The 13,858-nt window shown below is 48.5% G+C and overlaps 1 protein-coding gene across 4 annotated transcripts in view; it reads right to left on the bottom strand.

Moving 5' to 3' along the window:
* SH3BP5 (SH3 domain binding protein 5) overlaps positions 1–13,858 on the bottom strand; it is a 75,683-nt gene that overhangs the window by 39,829 nt on the left and 21,996 nt on the right. For 2 of the 4 annotated variants that reach the window (XM_036995492.2, XM_036995496.2), the window contains exon 3: positions 4,268–4,396. The exons of the other annotated variants lie outside the window; for them this stretch is intronic. In XM_036995492.2, the coding sequence (XP_036851387.2) occupies positions 4,268–4,396 (129 nt within the window). The remainder of the gene's footprint in view (positions 1–4,267; positions 4,397–13,858) is intronic. 4 annotated transcript variants of the gene reach the window in all.

Raw genomic sequence — 13,858 nt, 5'->3', positions numbered from 1 at the left:
AAGGAGGGACTAGGGGTTACCACAGAGGAGGGGTGAGGTAGGGTGGGTGAGGAGGGAGGGAGAAGGGGATTGAGGGGTATTATGATTGACACACATCATGTCGGGTGGGGGGCAGCCGTGGGGAATGCAGTGCAGCACAGAGAAGACAAGTGGTGACTCTGTAGCATCTTACTACACTGATGGGCAGTGACTGCAGTGGGGTATGGGGGGTGGGGATAATATGGGTGAATATAGTAACCACAACGTTTTTCATGTGAAACCTTCATAAAGTGTATATCAGTGATACGTTAACAAAAATAGAAAAGGAAAAAGAAAAAAGTTCTAACACGAGCTATACCACAGTTGAACCTTGACGACATTATGCAAAGTGAAATAAATCTGTCACAAATACGGTGTGATTCCACTTCCATGGGATACAGAGTGGTCAAGTTCAGAGAAACAGAAAGAGGAAGGCTGTCGAGGGGTGTGTGCAGGGATGGGAGTCACTGTTTAATACACACAGAGCTGCAGTTTGGGAAAATGAAAGAGTTCTAAAGAGGAACTGGAGTGGGTTTGCATAACAATATGAATGTATTTAACACTACTGAAATCATACATTTTCGAAACGGTTAAAATGGGTCCTTGTGTAGCTTATCATAATTTTTTAAAAAGAAAAAAAAATAAGCATTGGGATTTGCGTTGATAAAATGACAGGCCCAGGACCACTGTCAGACCAGTCAGAATCCAGACAGCAAAGCAGGCAAGAAAAAGGCCGCCCGTTCTTGAGTCACGCAGCTCCACCCCCTTGTCAGAACATCCCCCGCACTAAGGGCCAGATGGGCTACCGACATGTCAAAGCAGCCTTAAAAGCAAGCTCTGGCTTCAAGGGCAAAAACCCTCAAATAAATCAAAGCCAGCTCTCAGCCTCCACCCCTGCCCAAGGGGTAAAAAAATAGCTCTCTTCTACCTCCTATTGGCAGAATTTGGACTGGGTTTTTGAGATCACAGGGCTGGATCTGACTCATAGGTAGGAAACGGAATGGAAATCAGGAACAATAAAGTTACTGCAAATTTCTGATGAGCAGATATGATTTCTTTACCAGCGCAACAACTGTAGATCTCTGTAAACTGCCTAAGGAAAACCAACCTGTACAAGATGTCTGTTGTCCCGTTGGGACTCTACGGACGGAGGATGGACGCGGGCATTCCAAACACTATACACACCACTACAGGGTGAGCTCTTAAACAAACAATGAACATTGTTTGAATGGAGAGATGGAACATTGAATAGGAGAGATATATCAAGTATCAACAAAAGATATGGGGTTTTTTTTCCTAAATTTTTTACAATAAAAAATTTTTTTAACAAAGCTGAGACCAAAGCTCATGCAGGATTCTGTTGTCAAACACTGTTCTCACTTGAGTCCTAAGGGTGACCTTGTGACAGGGCCAGAGCTGGTCCGTGACCGTCACTGTTTCATGGATAAGGATGCCGGGGACCGGGGGCCGGGGACTGCATGGGCATACAAACATTCAGGAGATGCTCTGAAGGCATCTCTCAGAGACCACTCCTGCTATATCCAGTCAGAGGGCTTGAAAATACAGAAAGGAAATGGGAGGGGATAAGACCAGAGAGGAAGACAGGAAGCCCTACTTGGCAAGAGCTGGAAGGGGGCCTGCAGGTCAGAGGGCACCGGTACACAAACACGCAGCCACACAGAGACAGAATGTGGCACCGGTGCCAGCCTTAGCCTTCGGGCATCCTTCCAGTACCCTGGCTACGGACCAACATGGTCCCTTGGGGTTGAAGGTAGGGGTCGCTTTGAGCCTTCTCTGCCCTTCTTCCTGCCCCCCCCTGCAAAAAGCCAGGAGCTTAAGGAGAGGCTTTGCAGGCAGAACACCAGGCAGCCTTCAACATTCATCTTGGGTTCTGCCAGCTGACAGCGAGTCAGTCACCGGAGTCTGGGCACTATCTGACCAGATCTGAGGACTCAGTGGCTTGCCCAGGGACTCAGTCACTGTCAGGGTCATTCTCATGGCCCAGAGAAGGGAGGCAAGCAAGGAGTCACTGCTGCCCAGCAGTGGGGCTCTCCTCACCCCGTTTCCTCCCTTTTCTCTCATCAAAGAGGACTGGGGTACAGAAAAGATGCGAGTGCTATGGAATCTGTTCCAGACGTCACAGCCAACTGGGGACGCATCCACCAAATGAGATTTGGGTGAAGCCAACCCAGACAAGGCGGGATTTGCCTGTTGCACTCCAACCCCCTTCTTACATGGCCAGGCTGCCAGGAAAAGGCAATGGCGACAAGAAGCCCAAAATGCCAAAAGGAGGGCCTGGGGGCTGCTGGGCCACCGGTGGCCTGTCACCCTCCTCATCCATTCCTTTGTTCATTTATTCATGTGCTCAGTATCTGAACACCTCCCGTATGCCAGCCCTGCAGACATGGCAGTGAAGCAAACAGACGCAATTCCCTGTGCTTGCAGAGTTCGCTACTATAAACAAGCAACCAAGAGCAAGTCGGATGATGAGGGATGTTGTGGAGAAAAAGGAGATCACAGGACGAGGGATGGGGTAGCACAGGTAGCGGGCAGCCTGGGAAGGCCCTGCTGTACGGTGACGTTGGAGCAGAAACCCGCAGCAGATGGCGGAGCATACTGTGCAAATTCTGGGGGTGACGACAAACAGAAGGGCCAATGAGGCCAGACTCGAGAAGAAGCATGTCTGACATTCGCACAAAGGAGGCCGCCGCACATCAGCGGGGCCCGGAGGCCCAACTCCACAGGCCCCGAAACGAAGGTCAGCTCTGTCTGGGACCCAGGGGGAAACCCAGGGAGGCTTTAACAGACCACTCTCAAAGCACCCGGAGACATGGGCACAGGGGTGCTTTCAGGAGGTTTCTGCGGGCTCAGAAGAATCAGAGAATTATCCATTCAAGGGCTAAAGACTTTCAGAAAAGGAGATTTCGTGACCTGAGTATTGACACAATGGTTTTATTAAGTTACAAGAAATTTCTCTTCAAATCTAACCTGAACTCTTAATGCTGCAATTTCAGGTCAAGAATTCTACCCTGGGCGACAGTGGGGGTCACACCCCAGGCCTAGGGTGCCCTGAAGATGGGGGGACACAGCACTTTGGAGGGAGGTTGCCTGGGCTGGGGAACTCCTGGAGACTGAGTATTGTTGGGGGAGGGCTTCACCTTGCTGGAAATCTAGAGGCCCAGGTGGGCCCAGAGGAAGGTGGAGAGGCTGGTGGCCACTCAGCCCCAGTGCAGACCAGCGGGTAACTGGCTCCATGACGTTGTACAGTTGAGCTCAGCAGGCCAGGAGTGGAGGAAGGGTTCCAGGCAGCCACTGTGTTGAGGAACAGAGCCGCCTGTCTAGCAGTTTCCAACCAGGAAGCAGCGCCAACGGCTCAGAGTGCAAACCCAGGTACGTAGCTAGGATCTCAGCTGAACTGCCAAAAGCAGTGACAGGCTCCCCTGATGAGAATCTGAGAGGTGCGTGGAGGCAGGGCAGACAAGAGGAATGCTCAAGCCCTGGCCCCTCACCCTCCATGGGTCTGATCTTAATGTGTTCCCCAATTTCTGGGTCTTAATTTCCCAAGAGTTCACTCTCCCGTCATCTCCCCTACCAAGCCCAACACGCAGCCAACGGTGGGCAGAGGCATGTGAAATGCCCCAGGAGGGGCTGGGACTCCCCTCCTCCCTGCGCAGGGGGCCGGGCCAGAGCAGGGATGGGACACAAGCAGGGACGGTCCAAGGAAGACACACTCCGAAACGCAGCCCGCCAGGCTCCCTCTGCCACCCCTCTTCTGCTCCTCCTCCCTCAGTTGCCTATTTGGGATCTCAGGACGAAGAACCAACATTTCAAGAGAAGCAAATGGCGAACCACTCCCCATTCAGGAGGGAGGCGTGAGGGAGGGCATATGGCCCCTGATCCTGACAGGCGGCCACTGAGGGAGGGTGGGGAGCAGGCCGTGCTCCGGGCACATCGTCTCCTCCGCACTGGCCGGCCTGGCTGCCTGCCAGGCGAACGTGGGCCCCGCTCCAGGAGCGAGGCGGTACCAGCACCCACTCACTGGGCCTCCAAACGCCAGCACCCATGCTATTAATAGCACCAAGAGCTGGAGTCAAGGCAGACTGTGGGGAAAATAGGCTGACTTCAGAGGCAGCTGCTCACAAAGCCCTGGCTGTTCCGCACCGGTCAGGACTTGTGCTTCTAGCCTCCAGTGGGAGACACAGAAGATGGCGTGCACCCAAACACAGGCACTGCTGTGGGGCCACCTTACCTGCCTTGCCACCCGCCGTGCCTCCCAGTAGGGCTTTGAGTCCTCCACAGCTTTGCCAATTTTCTTCACCAGCTCATCCAGCTTCACCGTCGCTTCCACCAGAACTGAGCGGAACTTCTGGCGCGCATCCTGCAGCGGGAAATGGAGGACAGCGCAGGCTTAGCAAGGGGGTGCCAGTATGCTTTTCCTCACCAGAAACACCAGGGAGGCCCGCACACCTGCAAACCCCTCAACTCACACCTGTGGGAGGCAGTCCAGAGCGGCACCACCCAGAGCTTCCCGCCACACTGGACGTGGGCCACCCAGCACGGCGGCTGCCAGCCACCTGGCTGAGCTCTTGAAATTGGCTACTGAGACTGAGGAAATGAGACTGAGATGTGTTTAATTTAGGTCACACTGGATGGCGCAAGTTAAAAAGCTCTGTCCAGGTCCCCAGGGAGGGTGTCCAGCCCAGTCGGCCCTGGAGGCTTCAGTCCTTCATGATGGCACCGTTTCCTACCCACCCCATCAAGTCCTCCACCATACAGCATGGGCAACATTACACACTGAGGGCAAAGTTCCCACACGCCAGTGCCTGTGTGGGCCTTGTGCTTGGTCTCTGCCTTCGGGCATGCCCAGTGTGGTGGCTAAGGCAGGTGTTCACAGCCACTGCAGGATCTGTGCAGGACGGGGACAGTACAGGTGCCACAGAGCCTGGCGGCAGGGAGCTCGCAGGGCAAGGCAAGCGATCAGTGGGAGGCCCTGGAACACTTCAGAGGGGCGACAACCACACAGAAGCCTGAAGCCTGAGTAAGCACTTGGGGCGGCGAGAGCAAACACTGATGCCCGAGCAGGCAGCACAGCCATGCTTGGCCGCAGGAGAGGGAGTGGCACGGTGCGGGCCAGCGGCTGAGGAAGGTGGGGCCTGGACTATGGAGAAGGGTCACAGGTCAGGGTGGGCTCATGCCCTGGAGGCAGCCACCAGCAACTGCGGCCTTGGGAAGAGTTTGCATGGGAGGTACAGGCAGGCAGGGCATGCCCTGCTTGCCATATTGTGAAAGTAGAGAAACCAGATCAATGAACATCACGAAGAGGAAAAAATTGAGATGTAGCCCTAGGTCTAGGGAGACATACTGGAGGGTCAGGTCAGGACTGCACAGATCCCACCGCCCCCTTTCTTTCCCTTCTGTATTTGTCAGACACAGCCACACCTCGGGATATGCGTGTGCGCCTGAGAGGGGAAACCGGTACACAGAGAAGGACCAACTCATGACCACTGGCAGTGGGGCTGCCACAGGACCACACAGCCACCCTGCTGGTAAAACACATGTGTTCCATTGGCTGCAAAGGCCAACCCCACAAGTAACTATCTGAAAACTATTTCTAAGAAGCCATGTGCAGGGCTTCTTGAGCCAATGGACAGCTCCCAGGGGTGAAGGAGGCTCTGAGCACTTCTAATTTCCTTCCCCTCACACCGGGCATGGGCTTGCAAGATGGGTTTGCAGATTATGCCCACACGCCAGCATGTGAGCAAATGGCCTCTACCTGGGGCAGGGGTATCTCAGCTCTGAGCCCCATCTGATGTCTGAGCCTGGCGTTGGCCCCTCTCCAGTCCTGTTATTGTTGTCTTCGCTTTCCCTGCCTTCACTCCCATCCAGCCAGGCCTGCAGTCATCCACTGCAGCTCCTGAAGACAGAGAACAAGCCCAGGCCTGTCCTGTAGAGGAAGCACCTCAGATGCATTGGTACAGCCCAGGGGCTGCCCAGGGCTTCTGCGGGACTGGCCTCCCAATGCAGGGGGGCACGTGCTGTCTGAAACCCGGGATTTTTACCAGAGACACAGATCCAATCTCCCTAAGCCTCTGTCTGTGATGTCTTAAACCTAATCTGTGAGGTATCTTCTTTACGAATCATTTTTATTACCCATAAAATAGTTATTTTCCATCTCATAGGGAAGGCTATTTGGAGTAATAAAGGAAAATGTGAATGTAAAACACCTAATAGTTGCTAATAGTGCATAATAGGTGCTCAAAAATGTACACATTTTCCCCCTGGCATAAAGAGACCCATGTTTCTATTAGAAAACATCACGAGGTCTCCCTGAGGCAGGGGTAGCTGACAGGATGGGAGTGAGAACCACCACACTGTGCAGGCAGACTGACAGGACAGGAGAGGGAACGGTTACACTGAGCTGGCAGATGACAGGACAGGAGTCGAACCGCCACACTGTGCAGGCAGAGTGACAGGACGGGAGTGAGAACCGTCACACTGTGCAGGCAGAGTGACAGGACGGGAGTGGGAACCGTCACACTGTGCAGGCAGAGTGACAGGACGGGAGTGGGAACCGTCACACTGTGCAGGCAGAGTGACAGGACGGGAGTGGGAACCGTCACACTGTGCAGGCAGAGTGACAGGACGGGAGTGGGAACCGTCACACTGTGCAGGCAGACTGACAGGACGGGAGTGGGAACCATCACACTGTGCAGGAAGAGTGACAGGACGGGAGTGGGAACCGTCACACTGTGCAGGCAGACTGACAGGACGGGAGTGGAACCGCCATGCTGCACAGGCAGGCTGATGGGACGGAAGAGGGAGAGGGAACCGTTACACTGGGTGGGCAGACGGACAGGACGGGAGTGAGAACCATCACACGTTGTGGATAGAGACTGTGGAAACACTCACATGCACAGCTGAGTCCTCGCAGTCACTGTCCTGTGAGAGGCTGTACCCAGATCACAAGTGAGAAACTGAAGCTAAGTCAGCGTGTGCCAGGGCAAGCCACACCATCACTCTAGACCTCCTTCATAAAATGAGAATTAGGCCCTTAGCCAGTGGCCTATAGGCCAGTAGGCTCAGGGCCTTTGATCTGTGTGCCGTATACAAGCAGTCAGAAAAATCTGTATTTAAAAATATATGAGTTTATAGTTCATAATGCGTGATCAAAACTGCAAGTTTCTGTGATGACTGCCCTTGTACTGTTCACCATGTAAGAACTTATTCACTATGTAAGAACTTGTTCACCATGTAAGAACTTGTTCGTTATGCTTCAGAAGATTGGAGACTGACGAGAATTAGGCTTGGGGTGGATTAATGATTGTGCATTGAGCATTGAGTCCCCTATACAGAATTTTATTGTTGTTAACAACCATTTGATCAATAAATATGAGAGATGCCCTCTCTAAATAAATAAATCAAATAAATAAATAAATAAATAGATAGATAGATAGATAAATAATAAATGAATGAATGAATGAATGAATGAATGAATGAATGAATAAATGGATTCTCAAATATCTCAAACACACAGCAAATCAAGTGATCTGGCAACCCTGGGCCCCATTCCTACCTGCCGACCAGTGGCTAGAAGTAGAGCAGAAGATGCTGCGTGAGGGCCGGAATCACACTGCCTGCTTCACTCACTCAGGGTCCCTGCCCAGCCCCTGGAGACTTCTGCTTTGCCAAGAGCTATTCTGGGCACTGGTGACTACAATCTACCAGCTCTGCCTTTGAGAGAGAGAGGAATGCTGAACACAGATAGATAATTTATTATGGGACAGTCACTATTGCTTTACTTTAATTACTTTAATTCCATCAATGTGTATAATTGATAACAACCTTATCAGGTAGGATCTATTGTTAATATTCACATTTCACAAATAGGGAAACTGAGGCACAGAGTGACTATAACTTGCCCAAGGTCACAGAGCTGGGAAGTGGCAGAGCCAAGATTTAAAGTCAAGCAGTAAATAAGTAAGTACAATGCAGTGTGGTCAATGTTAAAGCCTCGGTGTACACACTGTGCACTGGATAGATAACTGGGCAGGCTCCCCGAGGAAAGTGCCATCCACGCCAAGCCTGAAGGAGGGGGGATCTTATCAGACCCAAGCGAGAGGCTGCGAGGCCAAGAGATCGGCACGAGCACGGTGGAGGCAGGAGGACTGGTGGCGGCGGAGCAGGAGCATGGGTCCCTCACGAGGCGGGTGGGCTCTGTCTCCCACAAACAGTGGGCTTTTCAAATTCTCAATCTGCTTCCCATGTACCCTTGGTCAGAAATGACTGAAGAGTGTGTTTTACCACAAAAAGGAGAAGTAATAGCTTGCTGGTCAGCCCAACTTGTGAACAGCACTTCTGTGACCAGGGTAATGTGAACACAGATGCTGAGCACAGCACCATTCTGCTGTGAGGACAGGGCACGGGAAAGGTGGCTAGTGGTGGGGACAGAGGGAGGAAAGGCACTTAAATCCCACCTTCCACAGGGGATGTAGGCAGATAATAGCTACAACTGGCTAGTCAGCAAGTAGCCACACAAAATCTAGAGGCAACCTAAATTATTGGCTAAGATATGTTAAACTGATCTAAAACTGCCCCTTAAGGGACAAAAAATGGGGGGTGGGGGTGTCAGGTAACAGGATGGGATGGATACCAGTAGGGTTTTGTTTATTTTGGTTTTTGCCTTTTTTAATTGTGGTAAAATGCCATGGTGGAGTTTTGGGCAGAGGCCTGACCTGATCAAATCTAGGTTTCACCAAACAGTGAACTGGGCTCCACAGTGACTTTGTGGGAGGATTCAGGGACCACTGGCCTGTTAAGTGTGTGACCATCAGGGGGCACTGACCCCAAGAGCCTTGATGGGACATCAGCCTTTCCTTCTATAAATGAGGCTGTGTTGCAGGGGATGATGATGCATGACTGGCTGACCTCCAACCACCAACAAGCCTATTCATCCAAGATACTAAAAGCCAAGCCAAGCCAGCCTTCTCCTGGTAAGATACAGTGGACCCAGTTCTTCAATCACGGCACACAGGATCACAGCTACTAGAGCAACAATTCTTGACAATAGTGTGGTGTGGTGTAGGAGCCCACAAACCAAAATCTTTTTTGCCACAAAACATTTGTTACCAGTGTTAATAACCTTGATTTTATTGGGGTCCGACCCTGGTCCTGAAAGGTTCAGGTGACCCAGGCCTGGCCTATCAGATATGGACATTCCTAGCCTCTTGGTAGTTGAGGGAGGGCACATGTCTCACCAGAATCATGTCAGACTTCATTCTGGGACTTTTCTAAAAAGGGACTGTCAGAAAGAGGAACATTTTTCCACTGAGATGGCTGAGAAGATGGAATGAAAGCCTGGCGCAGATGGCAGCCATACTGGCACCATGAGGGGAGAATCTGATGGAGGCACGGAGGAAGTCCCAGTGACACTTTGAGCTCCTGAACTTAGCAATGCTCTACAGTCTAACCTTATACTTCAACTTCCCCACAGCCTTCCCCAACACACACACCTCCAACTGTCACAACTGCTTTATGTTTTGTTTAAGCTAATTGGAACTAGATTTGTTATTTGCAATTGAATTAAGCATTAAACAAAAACTGGAAAATATACCTTAAAGTAATATTAATGTAGACAGGGAGGGGAGGGTCAACTTATAGTCATACCACAGAAAAGCACTGCGATTAAATACAGTTAACTGCTGGAGGGCTTCTGCCCCTAACAAACCATGTTATAAAGGGCAGAGTCTGGGGAATGCAACTCAGCCTGACCTGTATAAAGCAGTCCTTGAAATCCACCTTAGTACTGGTTAGCCACATCTTAAAGCCAGCGTGCCACAACTGCACTTGTGCTTTTTGCCTCATCACCAAGTTCAAGTAAAGATCTGCCTGTGGTTCTTTGTCTCTTACGCTTATAGGCAGATGTGTCTCCCAAGATCAGAGTGGGAGTTGCTTCCAGGAATGTCCAGGGAGGAGAGAAAGACGGTTGTTTTCCCTGGGGTAAATGATCCATAGAGCAAAGCAGTTCAGAAGTACAAACTCACCTCGGGGAAAAAGGACAGACCTTTTACCAGTTAAGGAAAACAAGCCATTTACCACCCAGGGCTGTTCACCAGCTGATTTTTAGATCAGCACTTGAAGGAGTTCTAAAAGGGTTCCCTCTGCCTGGATGAGCCTCAGGTCTTCAAATCTGAAAACCACATCACATCCATTAGGTGACTCAGACTAAGGGCAACTATTTCAAGCAAAGATCTGCTGAGGGTGGCACTGTCTCCTGTCTGGATGTGTCAGTGTGTCAAAAATACAGCCTTGTATCAGCTAAGCACTCCTGCTGAACCAAACCAGCCAGGACCAGTGTAGTGTGCCTTGGAAACAGGGGGTCAAGTGTCCCCACACAGGGGGCAGGGCCCTTTCCTGCGCTTCAAGCATCTCACCTGTAAGCCAAGAATGATGGCACTCCACTCCACAAAGGCGCCCCCAGAACCAAGTGAGACTGAGATGCGGTGTCAGTGTTTAAAAATAGCTGTCCTACAATTAGAGATGACACCATACCTCAGAAGATCCTCAGTCATGGTGTTTATAAATACACCATTTTCTGTGTGTATAAACATTTCACAGCCATTATCTGAGCCTCAGAAGGACCCTGTAAGATGGGCTCAGCAAGACTGATGTTTACAGATAAGAGAACTTGAGCCCAGCAGGGGAAGGGCTCACTTGGCCTGAGGCCCTTAGTCTTTATGTCTAAAGTGTCTTTTGTTTCACCTGTGGTTCTCAAAAGTGTGGTCCCCGGGTGGGGGTGGGGACCATTTCTGGGAGTCTGCAAGCTCCAAACCATTGTCATAATCAAATCCAACTATTTGCCTTTTTCACCTTCATTCTCTCATCCTTCAGTGGACTTTTCTTTCAGGGACTACCTGATTCGCAACATTACAAGGGACAGGATAAAGAAGCAGAGATGAGAATCTAGCTCTTGTGTTAAGCCAGACACTTGAAAGAGGCTTGTGAAACTTGAAAGAGGTTTTTGCAAAAGAGACTTGGAAAACAATAAAATGATTACTTTCTTTTCCTGAATTTTCTGTTTGGGGAAAATAGCTATTTTTATAAAATGTGTTATTTATGTTGACACATAATGTTTATTATTGTCACTTTTATGAATGATGCAAGTCTTTAAAACTTAGTTTTAATTTCTAACATGGCAAATATTATAGATATTACCTGCAAAAACAGAAGCTCTTGGAGGTCCTCAGTGATCATGAGGATCTAACCGGAACTTGTGGCCAAAAAGCATCAGGTTGGCCCACATGGCCAAGCCACAGCCTTCCCGCAGGCCTGCCCTGCAGGCCCTCCCCAGGGAGAAACACCCATGTACTCACAGTGAAGCACTTACTCCTCCCGACCTGGCCAAGGACAAAGCCGTCCTTTGCTGTGGAGTCTTCATAGCACTCTCAGCACTTCTTTGCGTTTGCTAACCTCCTTTTTAAGAATGGGGGAGGCATTCCAGGCTCAGAGCCTTCCAGAGAAAGGGGGCTGCTAGAATTTGATAAGCAAAGAAATTAATTCACACTGCTGGCTAAGTCATCACGCTGTGTTCTTGGGAGCTGGGCATTTGCAAACACAGGCAGACCATCGTCTCAGGCTTGGTTCATCGCACTTCACAGACACAGCGTGTTTTACAAATTGAAGGCTCACGGCGTGTGTTGAACATGTCTATCAGAGCCATTGTTTCCAACAGCCTTTGACCACTACATGTTTCCATGACACATTTTGGTAGTTCTTGAAATATTTCAAATATTTCTTTCTCTTTATTATTATATTTGTTATGGTGATCTGTGACTTCTGATGTTACTATTACAATTGTTTTGGGGCACCACAAATAAATGGGCATCTTATATGGTGCCCATATAAAATGGAGAACTTAATAAATGTTGTGTGTGTGTTCTGACTGCTCCACAGACCTGCTGATCCCCCACTTCTCTCCCTCTCCTTGGGCCTCCCTATTCCCTGAGACACAATGATACTGAATTAGGCCAAACAGTAACCCTATAATGGCCTTTAAGTGTTCGAGTGAAAGAAAGAGTCCCACATCTTTCACTTTGAGTCTCAAGATGATTACCCTTAAGGAGGAAGACATGGCAAAAACCTACATAGGTCAAAAGTTAGGCCTTTTATGCCAAACAGCCATATTGCAAATGCAAAGGAAAAGATGTTGAAGAAAATTAAAAGTGCAAGTACAGGGAACACATGAAATACTAGGAAAGCAAAACAGCCTTAGTGCTGACTCATGACAAGAGGTCAAAATAGTAACAGGAGTTTGTAATAACTTGATTCCAGCCCTCATGGATGACCTTGAGGGGTTCAAGAATTCAGTGGACACTCCAAAGGTCAGATCAACAAGACAGAAAATAAGTAAGGACACACGGGCACTGAACAACACATTGTATCAGATGGACCTAAAAGACATCTACAGAACACACCACCCAAAAGCAGCAGGACACACAGTCTTCTCAAGTGTACATGGAACATTTTCAAAATAGATCATACACTTGACCACAAAAAGAGACTCAGTAAATTCAAAAAGATTGAAACTGTACCAACCAGCTTCTCAGACCACAAAGGTATGAAACTAGAAATAAATTACACAAAGAAAATGAAAAAGCCCATAAACACATGGAGGCTTAACATGCTCCTAAATAATCAATGGATCAATGACCAAATAAAAACAGAGATCAAGCAATATATGGGTACCTGGAACCATTGATAACCATGAATCTAAAGCCTGCAATGGCAATAGGTACATACCTATCGATAATCACCCTAAATTAAGTGGTCTGAATGTACCAATCAAAAGACAAAGTCACTGAATGGATTAAAAAAAACAAGACCCAACTATATGCTGCCTACAGGACTCACTTCAAACCCAAAAGACATACACATACTAAAAGTGGAAAGGATGGGCAAAGATATTTCATGCAACTAATAGGGAGAAAAAAGCAGGAGCTGCAGTACTTGTAACAGACAAAATACACTTCAAAACAAAGAAAGTCACAAGAGACAAAGAAGGACATTACATAAAGATAGAGGAGTCAATCCAACAAGAGGATATAACCATTTATATGCACCTAATACAGAAGAACCTACATATGTGAAACAAATACTAACAGAATTAAAAGGGGAAATAGAATGTAATGCCTTCATTCTAGAGGCTTCAACACTCCACTCACTCCAAAGGACAGATGAACCAGACACAAGGAGACAGAGGCATTGAACAACACACTAGAACAGATGGACCTAACAGACATCTACGGAACTATCCACCCAAAAGCAGCAGGCTACACATTACTGTCAAGTGCACACAGAACACTTTCCAGAATAGACCACATACTAGGCCACAAAAAGAGCCTCTGTAAATTCAAAGTTCTAAGTTGTACCAACTTCTCAGACCACAAAGGTATAAAACTAGAAATAAATTGTACAAAGAAAACAAAAAGGCTCACAAACACATGGAGGCTTACCAACATGCTCCTAAATAATCAATGGATGAACGACCAAATTAAAAGAGATCAAGCAATATATGGAAACAAATGACAACAACACAAAGCCCCAACTTCTGTGGGATGCAGCGAAAGCAGTTTTAAGAGGAAAGTATATAGCAATCCAGGCATATTTAAAAAAGGAAGAACAATCCCAAATGAATAGTCTAAAGATACAATTATCAAAATTGGAAAAAGAATAAGGCCTAAAGTCAACAGAACGAGGGACACAATAAAGATTAGAGAAGATATGAATAAAATTGAGAATAAAACAATAGAAAAAAATTAATGAAACCAAGAGCTGGTTCTTTGAG

Source organism: Manis javanica, chromosome 15, assembly GCF_040802235.1.
Source record: "Manis javanica isolate MJ-LG chromosome 15, MJ_LKY, whole genome shotgun sequence".
Lineage (NCBI taxonomy): Eukaryota > Metazoa > Chordata > Mammalia > Pholidota > Manidae > Manis > Manis javanica.
This window is presented reverse-complemented; position numbering and strand designations above follow the sequence as displayed.